Source organism: Trachemys scripta, chromosome 1 (assembly GCF_013100865.1).
Source record: "Trachemys scripta elegans isolate TJP31775 chromosome 1, CAS_Tse_1.0, whole genome shotgun sequence".
Lineage (NCBI taxonomy): Eukaryota > Metazoa > Chordata > Testudines > Emydidae > Trachemys > Trachemys scripta.
In genome coordinates this window covers 269690657-269705494 of record NC_048298.1, presented here as the reverse complement: position 1 = coordinate 269705494, position 14838 = coordinate 269690657, and the positions used below count along the sequence as shown (strand labels likewise).

General features: G+C 38.8%; 1 protein-coding gene across 3 annotated transcripts in view; it reads left to right on the top strand.

Moving 5' to 3' along the window:
- Window positions 1-12224, top strand: part of PIBF1 (progesterone immunomodulatory binding factor 1) — a 188842-nt gene extending 176618 nt beyond the window's left edge. For all 3 annotated transcript variants that reach the window (XM_034758353.1, XM_034758355.1, XM_034758354.1), the window contains exons 17-18: window positions 7401-7580; window positions 11868-12224. In XM_034758353.1, the coding sequence (XP_034614244.1) occupies window positions 7401-7580; window positions 11868-11924 (237 nt within the window). In that variant the 3' untranslated portion in view covers window positions 11925-12224. The remainder of the gene's footprint in view (window positions 1-7400; window positions 7581-11867) is intronic.
- Window positions 12225-14838: the final 2614 nt, after the last annotated feature.

Genomic DNA, 14838 nt, shown 5'->3' with positions numbered 1-14838 from the left:
AATACCAAAAATGGGATGAATCAAATTAAAGGGGGGAGTTACTCAATTGAAGAGATAAGCCCTCATAATCAGTAGCTGATCGTGCTTATTATTATGACTATTTTGACACATTAGTAAAACTGAGTCAGTACTGTCTTTATTTTATTTTCATTAAAGTAGATTTAACTGTAATTGAGTTATACAGTGGCTCTGAGCTATAATATATTGGTTCCAAATAAGTCTTGTGTTTATTATAAGTATATTATTTTTTCTGTGTATTTTGTTTACATCAAAGTATTAGAATATTCATATAATAAATTTCACACATCTCTTTTATAAATTATAAATTTACCTCAAAAATTTGAATCACTCTTTCCTTTTTTTTCTCTAACAATTAAAAATATATATATAAAATGATTAGGAACTAAGGTAAAATACAGCAGAAGTAGTCAGGGTACATGCTGTGGCATTCTGTACATGCCTGAGGGAAATAAAGGGGGGAATGGACTCACTTGGTTGAATCTTACTATCTGCAGCAGTGAAATGGAACCCTTCCAGTGTCCACCTGCTTCTCTGCACACTGTGCTTAGCGTTAGTTATTAGTATTGTTAATTAATTTTGTTAGTAGTATGTGTTTAGTCTTTTTGCCAGTTGATTGACAAACAAAAAACCCAACAACTTTTTAGGCAGATGCTTAGTTTATAGGCTAGCTACTTCTCCTTCCCCCATACAGGGGCCTTAGCAGTATGGCAGAAATGAAATCTCTGAGGTTCAAACTCTGCTCTTCATGTGAAGCTTCAGTACTGCTTAGCAGCAGGCACTCCACTTGCCTTTTTTGTTTAGGAGAGGGAATACTCCTTTGCTATGTTCCATGTGTTGCTCCTTCCATCCATGGACTCAAAAAGCTAGAGAGATCCATCTAAAATTGTTCCTCGTGGAGCAGTCTGTTCATGCGTCCACAGATGCCGAAAGGAAGTATGTACCTAGATCTCAATCTTTTGGTCAGACCCTTTCCACGAACACCCTGTGAGCTGAGATTCCACCCCAGGCTCTCTAAGTCATCTATCTCCATTTTGGCAACTTTGACCTCTGACAGGGATAGGAAGGGGCACTGTTTCAGAGATAAGCCAAGGCATACATCATCCTCGGGGCCTACCAAGTCAAGACACATGTGTCAGCAGGTGCCTAACTGGTCTTGGGCTCAGCAGTTGAAGGACAGCCAAAGGTCTCACAAAAGTCCCTTTGGCATCTTGGTACCAACCAGCCTGTGTTACCCAGTAAACCTGTAGACTGCCCTTTGGTTTCCTGGGCCTCTACATCCCAGCCCCAAGGAGGAAGCAAGCTAGATCTCAAAGCTCCTTCAGGCAGCATCCTTCTGCTCAATATTACTACAACACTCGGAGAACTTTAGAGCCACTGAGAAAGAAGCAACAATGACTGTTCACTTCTTCCTCCACTTAAACACAGTCTGTGTCTTCCACCAGATGAGTGAACTACTTGAGGATCCCTCCCCTTGCACACTCTTTCTTTCCCCTTTGGCAGCTTCCTCTTTTACTTTCAAGAAGTCTGGACTCGGATCACATTGAACCAGTAGATTCTGGAAATTCTCAGTAACGGTATTCTATTCAACTCTAGACTCTTCCTACCCTCTTCACAGTCCCTTTTCAGGGACCTTTCTCACAAGATATTATTAAAACAAGAAGGGGACGTCTTTCTACAACTCTGAGCAATTTGGAGTGGAAGAGGTGCCCTTAGAGTTCAGGAGCAGGGGGTTTTATTTCCGCTATTTCTTATCCCAAAAAAAGAAATGGGGTTGTTGTCGCATTCTGAACTTTTGATGTGTAGGTTATAATTACATGACACATATGTTAGAACAAAGGTAATTGTAGCTGTCTCAGGTCTGTTGAAAACCTGTTCAATTGTCACCTTGAAAATTGTCCATTATGTTTAATCTGAACAAATTTTCATACTTTTTAGCAGTTATTTATTTGATAGGGCAACATTCCTTTTTACCACCCTAATCGTATTTCCACATCTGGAAATTCTTTTTAATTTAGTTTCAGTCATATGAACATCAGATTTTAATATCCTACTAACCTTGAATGTCCATAGCTACTTAATTTGGGAAATGTAAGAAGCATATTTGATATGTGTATGTGCAAGTTATGTCAAGGACATGCAGAGCGCATTGATAGTCATCCTTTTATAGTGTCCATAAATACAAATAAACAAATTTATTAAATGAAGTCATATTTTACATTTTAAAAATGTAATGCCACCGTTTCATTTTTGCATCTGTTCTTTTCTCTGCCATAATTGCACTCAAACATCAATAAATGACCCACCATAATTGCAGATAGTTTATTTAGTTGGGGGGAAATCAGATTTTATCCTCTATAATCAGTTGTCTGGACTGTACATATCCATTCTCCATACTTTAATGTATTGTGTCAGTTATCCATTATAAACATTTTGTGTTTTTTAAGAATTAAATATGTTGCATCTTATTTTCACTTGTCAAGATCAGAATTTACCATTACTATAATTTCAAATGCTACTGAAATCAGAGTATACAAATAGCATTATTTTATTTTACCTTTTAAAAATCATGGACCTTTTTTCACTTTTGCCAGCTCATGATTGTTTTAGAACCTGATATTTTAGTCACTACATACACAGAATGCCTGTTGAAGATAATGGGAGTTACTCACATACACACAGTAGCTGCAGCATCAGGCCCTAATTAAATTCTAGAGTAAAATTTTCAGAAACTAGGAATTATTTAAATTGTAGGCGTGCATAATGCCAGTAACCTAATGATGTAAAAAGAAAAATATGCTTTTTCCTAATCTAGCTACACACCTAATTATTTTAAAAAGCCTACATCTTTATGTGTTTCCACTCAAAAATACCTTGGTTATTTTTTAATTAAGGCTGCTGGACTGCATATGCATAGTCCACCAATGTAAAGCTTGAAATGCAAGGAAATAAGCAAAAAGAACAGGAGTACTTGTGGCACCAGATAGTCATTCAACCCTTATATGCTTTCTGCAAAATTTAACTCCCTGTGTTTCCCTACCATATTCAGCTCTTAAAATTCCATTCACCTCTCCCACTCAATACCACCTTAGGACAAACCCCAGTTGTCTCTACCGCCGCTTACAACCCTAATCAGTTCTGCTTCCCTATGTCCCCTCCCACCATATACCTATTCCTCCTCCCTCAGTGCTGCTGCCTGGTGCAGTGGGGGAGACAATGGAGGAATTAACAGGGAGGGATGTGTGGGGAGCCAGAGGCAGAGTGGGGATGGGGTTCGAAAGTGGGGAATGATTGTGCATGTCAGAGGATTGAGTGAGGAGAGGGTTGTATGCATGATTCTTGGGTGGGATTGGAGCTGTGCAGGTAGCAGGAGGTGGGGAGGAGCTCATTGAATCATAGAAGATTAGGGTTGGAAGAGACCTCAGAAGGTCATCTAGTCCAACCCCCTTCTCAAAGCAGGACCAACCCCAACAAAATCATCCCAGCCAGGGCTTTGTCAAACTGGGCCTTAAAAACCTCCAAGGATGGAGACTCCACCACCTGCCTAGGTAACCCATTCCAGTTCTTCATCACCCTCCTAGTGAAATAGTTTTTCCTAATATCCAACCCAGACCTCCCCCACTGCAACTTGAGATCATTGCTCCTTGTTCTGTCATCTGCCACCACTGAGAACAGCCTAGCTCCATCCTCTTTGGAACCCCCCTTGAGATAGTTGAAGGCTGCTATTAAATCTCTCCTCACTCTTCTCTTCTGGAGACTAAATAAGCCCAGTTCCCTCAGCCGCTCCTCATAAGTCATGTGGCCTAGCCCCCTAATCATTTTCATTGCCCTCTGCTGGATTCTCTCCAATTTGTCCACATCCTTTCTGTTATAAGGGACCCAAAACTGGACGCAATACTCCAGATATGGCCTCACCAGTGCTGAATAGAGGGGAATAATCACTTCCCTTGATCTGCTGGCAATGCTCCTACTAATGAAGCCCAATATGCCGTTAGCCTTCTTGGCAACAAGGGCACACTGTTGAATCTGCTTTGAGGCATAAGCACTCTTAACTTCTCCCCATGGAATTGCTGTCTTGGCTCCCCAGTGTACCAATGCAGAAATATCGGGTGGAGCATCGGTGCCTCAGCAGAGAGATGCTCAACTTACCCAGCATTGTCTTCTCAGTGTGTCCAAGAGCCAGTGCTGCAATGCTGCAATGCTGGAGGAGCCTAGCATCTCCATAGAGGAATCAGTGCTTTTAGGGTTTTACACTGCACTACTTCCTCAGTACAGTGGGGAGCTAAGGCAGCAACAGTGAGGGAGCAATTTGAGCACTGATGCCTTCTCGCAAAGGCATTGGATTTCTCACGCCAGGAACAATTTATTTCCCCAACTTACGTTACACACAACCCTTCCTTTACCCACCAACGCACAAGCCTTTTCCCTCCCAGTCTAATGCATGTCCCTGCTAATGCCCCCTTCTTTCTCCCCAAGGCCCTACTTTTCACGTCCCACACATTCCTGCTCTGTTCCACCATTATTGACCTGCAGAGCCCCATCTCTTGCCCTCTGCTGCCTTTCCTGGCTTCCTAGGATCTACATGCTGAGCAGGGGTCTTGGAAGCAGGCTAACAGAATCAGATAATGGAAATAGATGATAAATCTGAGCAATTCTGTTGTCTAATCTTTACATAATTTGTATCAGTCATTCCTAATATGGGGAATAACTCTTTAAATTCAAAATTCACAGGTGGCATGTGATATCAGAATGTGTTTGTGGATTGTGGCATTTGCTGGAACTGTTGTTAGCCAGAGAAATCCAAAAAAAGTGAGAAGGGAACTGCCACATTTCAGAAACAGGACATTTTCAAATGTATCCTCATCAAAAGTTAGTAAATCTGAAATGTATTTGGGCCATAAAGAAACAGTAGTAATTCCACTGAAGTTAACAGGGTTACTGTGGAATAACTATGGTGTAACGGAGAGAGGAGCTTTGCACATTGTGCTGAATTAGGGCCTTTCAGACTAAAATTAATCATTAAAGTTTAAAATGTGGATTTTAGTTCTGCTTTAAATGCAAATGTTAATGCAGCCTTAACAATGCCCCATAACAAACGTAGACACTGTTTTAGGTTAATATATACATTGTGGGGCAAATTCTCATCTCCAATCTCTTCTGGTTCCTTTATGTCACTTGGAAGTATAAAGGAGGCAAGACTCCTGGTATAAGTGTCCAGCTGAGAATTCCCTTGGCAGGATGGAAGCTCTTAGCTAGTGGAAAGCCAGCGCACACTGCTCCCGAGCCAGCCACTCCATGCCCCAAATCTGGGGGATATGGCAGACCTCTGCTCTGCAAATTCTCAACTGGATTATAGTGCTTCCCAGTAAGGACCCCCACAAAGACTTAGAGCTACTCTAATTTACCTCAGCTCTTGCACAGACAGGCCCACAGCATCAGGGAGCTGTAATTGGCTCACTAATGAGCCATCCTTCCACTCTCATGACCTGAGAGAATTTGGTACCATAACTGCAGGTTTGGGCCTGCTTTATGTATCTGAAACTAACCTCTTTTTCAAATCAGTATGAAAATTCTTGGTCTTTGCCTTGTTTTTTGAGTGCAACTTCAAACTCATAATTACAACGTTTTTTTTGGTCCACATAGTCTGATGCAAGATTTAGCTCCATAAAGATATAGCACCACTTACTAATGTCAAAACATTGCTTACATGTGACTTAATCTCCAGTCATGGAGCATGTATTTCTAATATACTTGTCTGAGTTATTTTCATCAAGAAATTCTGTCTATGTATCTTTGGCAGCATCTTTGCAGAGTTTACGACTTTCGGTAACATGTTGGCATCAACTAAGCAGTCCTTTTAAACAGCTGCTCTGCAGCTGAGCTGTTTTAACATGCCACCACACACAGCTGAATTATGCAAATATTAAATGACTGAGACCCAAGAACAATTTGTACACTGGATAAAGTTGTTGGGTGTATTTAGTGTTGGGGTTCCAGTCATATAACTCTATTATTGTGGTTATTATTATTATTAACTAAATTCTCTACAACAAAGCACGCCTATTTTTAATTTTTTCAAAAATATGTATATCATGTGTATTGTTATGGAGCTATTAAAAGCAACTATGTATCAGAAGTTAGATGACAAGACTTTTAAGCGGCTGTTTTTACATTATGCTAATTTTGAATACTGCGATGAAAATAGAGTATGAATCACTGTAATTTTGTAGTTAATATTAAGAAATAGGTAATAAGTAATGTACAATAACTATATTGTCCATTTGTTGTGTTTGCCATTAAACTATTATAAACATTAGTTATACTGTTGTTTTGGTTAAAGAGATAAGATAAGATTGCATGAATTAATACTGAATTATTATTGAAGACAATCAAAACCTTATGATTTTGAACTGCTCTTTGAATGAAGATTGCATTCACTTGGCTGTTTTGTCAGCCATAGTAATTCACAAATTGTTACAAGATACAGATGGAATCACCAGTGTGAGGGATGGGGGGAAATTATGTAACATATGCATCCATTAAAAATGAAGAAAATATGACAGCAGCAGGGAGATGCAGTGACATTAGAAGACCATGGCAGATTAAAGTCAGAGAGGAATTATGGTTTTGCTTTTGTCACTTTACTAATGATCTTGAACCAATCTGTTGACGGGGGAGGGGTTAAAATCTATTGAATTGTTTGTTTAGCAAATTATTAAAATTTCCAAGTCAGTGAGAACCCTTTTGGCCACCAGATCCCTTTCTTTCCTTTTCAGTAGTTGCTTTTTCATTCCATAGTTCAGATTATGATCCTTTTCCTTCTTTTTGCTGTAGTCTCTCCTAGGCCTCTCTTATCAATTGATTGATTTTTCTAGAGGTAAAGACATACATTTGTTTTTTATATCTGCATTTATAAGACACATACCCAAACCCTAACCCTCGGAGTACTATTTATCATAGCCACTCAAATTGGATTCTGTAAGCTATCTTGTTTTACAAAACAAATCTTTAAAATAATTGTTTAAAATAAATGGCTGCTTAAAGGAAAAAAGGGATAGTGGGATCCTTAATGCACTTTAAATGCTTTTTCTGTTACAGCATTTGGACATTATGAGGTTTTATCTGTATAACTCTTCTGTGCCTTTTTATTTTATTACTCCCTTTAGTAAAGTAGTTTCTAACTAGTATTCAGACTAATAAATGCAAGTAAATAATCAGACTTATTATAGGGTTATTGATCTGCCTATATATCTATTTAGATATTTTGATTTGGTGAATAGAAATGCATTATTAACAGATAATCATTTTAGTAGGTTTTACTATTTTTAGTTTTATTGAAAATTTAGAGTTCTTTATTTTTATTATATTTTTTGTTTTTACAGGAACTGGCAGTAATGAAACAAATTCTTATCAGTCTTCATGGTAAACGCTATGGGGAAAATTTACCTCAGTCTCATAGTGACGTAAGAAGCTTAACTGCAAAACACAAATCAAACCCTTCTGTAAAGCTGCCAGCAGAACACGAGGAAGAAAATGTATTTATACCCAAACCAACATTATTTGTAAGTACAGTAATTAAAATAAGTGACCGAGGCATTTTGTTTAGGGCACTATTGCTTGCATTTCAAAAACCAAAAAAAGTGTCAGTGTGTGGGTGGGTATGTCAAAAAAAAAAAAAAAATTACTCCTAGAAGTCTGCGTCTTTGAAGATATGATTTCACAGGATTTATATTCATCTTGTGGTGTTAATTCAAGACAGTGCAGCATGCCTGCTGAAAGTTTTTCTCTCTGTGGTAGTGGAAGGCTACAGGAAGCTATATCCCTATACTGGTCACACACTACCACTGACTCCAGTCCTCTAGAAGTTTCTAGATCTTAAAGTACACAGGAAACAAATCTCCCCAAAAAATTCAATTAGTAAAGCTGTATTAAAAATGGATAACAAAACCAAATTCTTACATATCCAATAAATTAACACCCCAACGGATGTAAGAAAATATATATATTGACATAGATATTTACATAATACTTACACATACACAGGCTTGTCGCACTGCCTAATACTAAGGTGGCCCGACACTTCCCATTATACAACCTTGTTTTCGGTTGCTTTATAACTTTAAATTTATACCTTTAGGGGCTGAAATATTCTGTGCTGGGGGTCTGCTTCAGGCAAAGTGTTTTGGAAAGTTTCATGCTAAACGGTTCAGAAGTTTCTGAGAATGAGGCTAGGGAAAATATTTTGTCATTTTAAAAATTTCTGGCAACCTTTTCAGGTTCATTCAGTGCTCAGAATGGATTGTGCTCATTTAATAAGCAATATTTTGTGTTATCCTTATTAATCAATGTTTAGCCTTATTTACTGCACACTATTTAATCCCTGTTCTGAATACAGAATTATTAATTATCTTATGGGCTTCTCATGGCACTCACTACTGAATGCTATACAAATATTAATTATCTTCACAATACTCCTGTGAGGTGCGGGGTTGGTATTATCTCCATCTCTGAAATAGGGATGGTAAAGGACAAAGAATAATGTCAAAAGTGTACAGTAATATTGGTTGCCCAATTTGAGAGGCCTAGGATCCAATTTTTCAGAATATTTACCATTGTATCACACTTTATATGTTCAAAGCACAGTTTCCCATTCACTTGCAGTTGTGAGTGCTCAGCATTTCTGCTAAACTGACCCCAGGGTCTCAATTTGGGCACTCATACAATGAGGAACACATAGTTAGTCATCATCTTTGAAAAGTTTGGCTTAAGTGATCTGCCCAGAATCATACAGCAACTCTGTGGCAGAGGCAGGGATAGAGTCCAGCTCTCCAAAGCAGCATTCAGTTGCCTTAACCATGAGACCATTCTTTCTCCACATGCAGCGCCCTGCCTCAGTCATTAGACACCTTCCAACTTCTTAACAGAAGAGTCAGGGGTGCTACAGACAACAGCCCCCCTTCATTACACAGTCTTGATTATTTGCCAGAGCAGGTCCATTCTGTGCACTGAATGAGGCAGGGGTTCTTTGGAAAGTGATCATGTAATTAATGATGGTGTCATTAAGTCTTAAGGGACTGAATTGGAGTTGCAAAAGGAGCCTTAATTCTGACATTTCTTAACTTTTGAGTGCTTATCTTTGCAGCCTCAATGTCCTTTTAACATACGTACGTACACGTGTGTGTGTGGGTATAATATATATATATATATATATATATATAAAAAATAAAGGGTGCTTGCATGTGTATATAAAATCATATATATAATGTGTATGCATATGTGTGTATATATGCAGAAATCAGAATACCTCACTCAAAAACAAGAACCATGGAGGAGCAGAATGGCTGACCCTGTTATGAACATGAGTCTCCAATTTTCTTTTATGTTTCCATGCAGAGGAAGGCTTTGGTTAATGGCTGATTGGAGTCAATAGCTTCAGCAGGGATGTGTCAATCAGAGGCGGATTAAGGTTTTGTGGGGCTCTGGGCCAGAGCAAGTGGGGGCCCCTCCCTATCCCTTCTGCCTGCAGTACACACACACATACACAGCGGTCCTGCCAGGGAATGGGGTGGAGTACAGGGGCTTGCCCCGCTCTGCCCAGTGCTCCTACCTGTTGGAGCGTGGGGGTGCCCCCAATTGGCCAGGGCCCCTTTGGCTGAGTGGCTAATCCACCACTGGTGTCAATGCTGCAGAAAAGAACCCCACAGTTCTCAACAAGTCTCAGAGCCTGAGTCAACTGACTCAGGCTCGTGCTATGGGTCTTGCAGTAGTAGGGTAGATGCTCCCACTCAGGCTGGAGCCTGGGCTCTGAGACCTGGTGAGGGGGATGACTCTCAGAGCCCAGGCTCTAGCATAAGTGGCAACGCTTACACTGCTATTTTGAGACCCATGAGGTGACTTGCCACTGTGGTGTATTTTGTTTTTGTTTTTGCTGCACAGATGTTTCCAGTATGTTACTGACTTTGTCTTGCTGCTTAAGGTGAAGTTGATACCTCATCCAGTAAGAAAGAGCTCAGTACCACTCCCCTCCAAGGGTGTTATATTGTGAGCACACATCAAAATAATTTAGCTTGTAAATGGATTATAGATTATTTTAAGGTGACCAGTGATGTGGGCCTAGAAGGGAGCTGGGTCTGTCTTAATTAGGGCAGCAGACAGTGAGTCACAGTACTCGGCGTTACTCAATGCAAGCTTCTGCTTCAGAGACAGACTTAGGCAGTCTCTTGGTTGTATCTCTAAGAGCGATTCAGGCATCCCTGTTGAAGATAGCCAATTCTGGTTAATTCTTTCAGATAGGCCTGACACCCAAACATATGATGCTAGTCTCCCAAGCCCAAAAGTGACTGCGGAGTACTTTAACTTACATCTTTTGGTGGCTTTCACAAAGATTTCATTTGATAGTAAGAGTCAAAAAGGAAGTAGCTCCAGAGAAGGAAGGCAAAAGAAAATGAACTGTAGCTTCAAGTTTTATTTGCAGTTACTAACAGAACAAATGGAAGAAAGATACAACAGCCAACCATAGGTAGATGTCATAGTAAATAATAAATACTTGCATTTCTGTAGTGCCTTTCACCCAAGGTACTGAAAGCACTTCACATACACAGAGCCTAACATCAATCCTTAGGCACAGAAGTTAAGTGTTTTGTTCAAATGTTGCTCCATTTCCTTGAGGAAGCTGGAACTATACCTCAGGAGTCTTACTTCGCAGTCCACTGCTGGAACTACTAAGTACCCTCTGATTTTTCTGACAAGTATGGGACACATTTAGAATATATATTTTTGGGAGATTTCCTAAATCAAGTGACAGCTGTAATAATTGGGCTTTTTTTCCTCTCAAGTTTGGTGTTTGTTTTCTGTTGAACAATTCGTGTTTGATTAAATTTGTGAGCCAGACTTAATAGTCAAATAATGTAATGGTTAGAATGAAAATAATGCCTTATTCACCTTTTCTTTGGATGGAATGATTAATGATTCACTAATGACACAAAATTCTTTTGAATGTCTGAAATAACAAATGCACTATGTAAGAAACAGCGCACATGCATTTATATCTTTTTGAGGCCATTAAACTTGATTTGATTTCAATGGAGGATTTTAATAGTAATAATTACACTTATCACTTGTTCAAAATGTACTGCCATGGAGCCTGGGGAATTGGGAGGCAGTGAGCAGGACATTTCCATCCTGTGAAAGTCTGTATTTCTCGTGGCTCTCCTAGAACTTTGTTTTTAGGGGTGAATTCTCTGCCAATTCCATTGAGTCTGAAGATGACTCATCTGCTTCCTTCCCCCACTTACTTACTATTACTTTTCCATGTAAAAGGTTGCTGTAATTGCTACAGGAATTTTTTGCAGTCATGAATGTGTGATAAGTAGCCTATAAGACTGTGAATGTAAGGAAAGGTGATCCAGAGGCAGTGTCCCACAAGTAAGTTATGGAGAACCCGTGTTCTTACATGTCGTTTTTTTGTATTATGCTTAAAGTGTTGGCATCTTGTAGCACACCTCTTTGTCCTAGGTTCCCACCTCCTTTTTTAAAAGAAATATACGTAACATAATTTACAATGACAGTCCTTTAGTTAAGCAGTTCATGGATCATTTTAACCTTCGTAAACATTTTGAATCATAATTTGGTTAATAATAATATATTTGGTTTATTTTATTATCTTAGACACAGAGAACTTTAGTGTATTTTTGTGTAATGTAAACCTTTCACATTTTAATTGATTTTAGTTTAAGCAGAGCAATCAATTGCCACTATGAATGGCAGAGAGAGGAAGGCAGTGTTGTGTGGATTTCATATTTCTCCTGCCTTTCAATTGTCTCATAACCAAAACATTCTTTCTTTCACAGACAAATAGAGAGGCACCTGATTGGTACAGGAAGTTGAAGCAGAAAAAAGCACCATGACATTTTTCCAGGGATTTTCAATATAAATAATCAATTTGGGAGTATATTCTGTGAAGAAAGAAATTGTATTCATAATCATGTTCTTAGTACCACACAAATAAACAACTGGTTTGTTTAATTTTATACCTATAATATGTTTATACATTGTAACATTACCATTAAACATCTAATGAAAAAATGTGTGGCAGTACTTGATCTGATGATTTTACCATCAATATGTTCTCATTCAAAATACTAAATACAAACATACTCTGTGTATGTTTATAATTTTAGCTAATAAAGGACATCTTATTCACAATGCTCATTAACGTGAATTTCAGCTTTTTCATATAGTTTTTCTTGGATACTGTGTTTCATGCTACATTCTTGTAACTGTTCTGGCTTCTAGAAGCTTACATACTTAAGAAACATACTAAGAAAACAGCATCAGATGGCAAGAATTTTTAAGTTTCTTATTAGCCCTGATTGCATGGGGCTGTTAAGCTAGGCTCTGCTCATGCCCTTTGTTTCACATAAAAATTCAATAAAAATAGCTGGCTGACAAATCTCAAAAGCCAATCATCAATGGGGAATCATCAAATGGGGGGAGGTGTTTCTAGTGGGGTTCTGGAGGGATCAGTACGAGGCCTGGTGCTATTCAACGTTTTTATCAATGATCTGGAAGTAAATATAAAATTGCTACTGATAAAATTTACGGATAGCATGAAGATTGACAGAATGAGAAAATACTGGGTACTAAAGGGCTTTTTAATCTTGTGAAGAAAGGTATGACAAGAAACAATGGCTGGAAGCTGAAGCCAGACAAATTCAAATTGGAAATGTCACAAATTTTTAATAGTGACGGTGACTAACCATTGGAACAAGCTACCAAGAGAAGTGGTGGATTCTTCATTACTTGCTGCCTTCAAATCAGGACGTCAAATCAAATATCTTTCTGGAAGATATAATTTATCAAACACAAGTTATTGGGTTCAATATGGGGTAACGGGGTGAAATTTATACAGGAAATGAGACTAGATTATGTTATGGTCCCGTCTGGCCTTAAACTCCATGAATCTATAAACAAGAACTGAAAATCAGCTTCATTAAGAAATCATCAAATATCTTGATAGCATAGGCCCTGTTTACATTAGATAAATATGCAAACCCCTGACATAAATGTTCTGCACCAATATAAAGCAGTGTTTATTCCAATGATTCACCATATTAAATTAGACCCAAAGTAAGCCCCACTCTACATCAACGCAGCACATCTGGAGTAGGGGAGTGCACCATGCAGTTACACCATCGCAGATTTCTCTAATGTCAACATGGTCATAAATTGTTATGTAAATCAGGAACTGCTGTATATATTATAGATTTTTTTATATGACAGATACTTCACATGAAGCATAGTGGAATCCTTTATTTGAGATGACTGTCCATTGAAAATGTGACTCAGATTATATTTTAAGATGAAGCTCCACTATGATTATATAGTTAGGTATTGAGCATCAAACAATTACTACTTCCTTAGCCAAAGTGTTGAGCTGCAGCAGGCTGCTGACTCCTTTTGTTCACCTACCCTTTGCAGCTCTTCCTGCATTTCCCACACACCCATTTGAGGCAAAGCCAGTTCCCCTTATTTCTGCTTCATGTGGATCTCAATTTCTTCATCAGTTTCTCCTAATTAGTAATAGAATCATGATCAAGTTCCTTATTGCTTTGTTACTGTCTCTTTGGGACACAGAATAATAACCCATATACTGTACATTGCACACCTGAAATTATGCCCTTTGTTAAAATTAATAAAAGTGTTTCCCAGGGAGAGAATAAATGTTAATATTACTTCAAAAATATGAGCAGATGTAAAAACATTAGTTAGTCCAAAAATGTAAATACCCAGAAAGTTACATCAGAAAACTATTTCCATGACATTTGATAGGAACTATTTTTCATCCTTGAGTCTGCACAAAGGGTGGAGGAAGCTTGTTTTATTCTACCTCATCTTTATTTCATAGGTCATTGGTAAGGCCCTACCAAATTCATGGCTGTGCGTCACGGAACGTAAACTCTGGTCTCCCCCCATGAAATCTGGTCTTCTGTGTGCTTTTACCCTATACTATACAGATTTCCCGGGGGAGATCAGAATGTATCAAATTGGGGGTCCGGACTCAAAAGGGAGTTGCAGGGGGGTTGCAAGGTTATTTCTTTGGGGGGGGGGTGTCATGGTATTGCCATGCTTACTTCTGCGCTGTCTTCAGAGCTGGGCGGCCAGAGAGCAGCGGCTTTTGGCCAGGCGCCCAGCTCTGAAGGCAGCGCCACCACCTGCGGCAGCGTAGAAGTAAGAGTAGCAGCACCGCAAACCCCCATTACAATAACTGTGTGACCCCCCCCCAACTCCTTTTTGGGTCAGGACCCCTACAATTACAACACCATGAAATTTCAGATTTAAATAGCTGAAATCATGAAAATTACAATTTTTAAAAGCCTATGACCGTGAAATCGACCAAAATGGACCATGAATTTGGTAGGGTCCTAGTCACTGGGTACATACAGGAGAAAAATACTGCTTGTGTGATGCATATTTTGAAGGTCAGACAGTAGGTTTATGAAAGGTTTAAGCACATACCAGGATTATAACTTTGCTGTTATGAATGAGAGGTAGAGCACAAATGGCAGTTTCTCACGCCAGTAAGCTTGCATCTTTTTATGTTAATTGTATGCCATTGAACTTTTTTGTGAGAAGGAATAACTTACTTAATGTTCACAGTGACTATAGTACAGGGTTATGTATTTCTAAATTATCACCTGGCAGTCTAAAAATTATAGGGTATGAGTGAGTTTATTTGGAAACTTCTCAGTTGGTTTCTACAATTTCCATAATATTTCTAAGTATACTTTAAGATTTTAGCATATTTTCCCTAGTCACAGC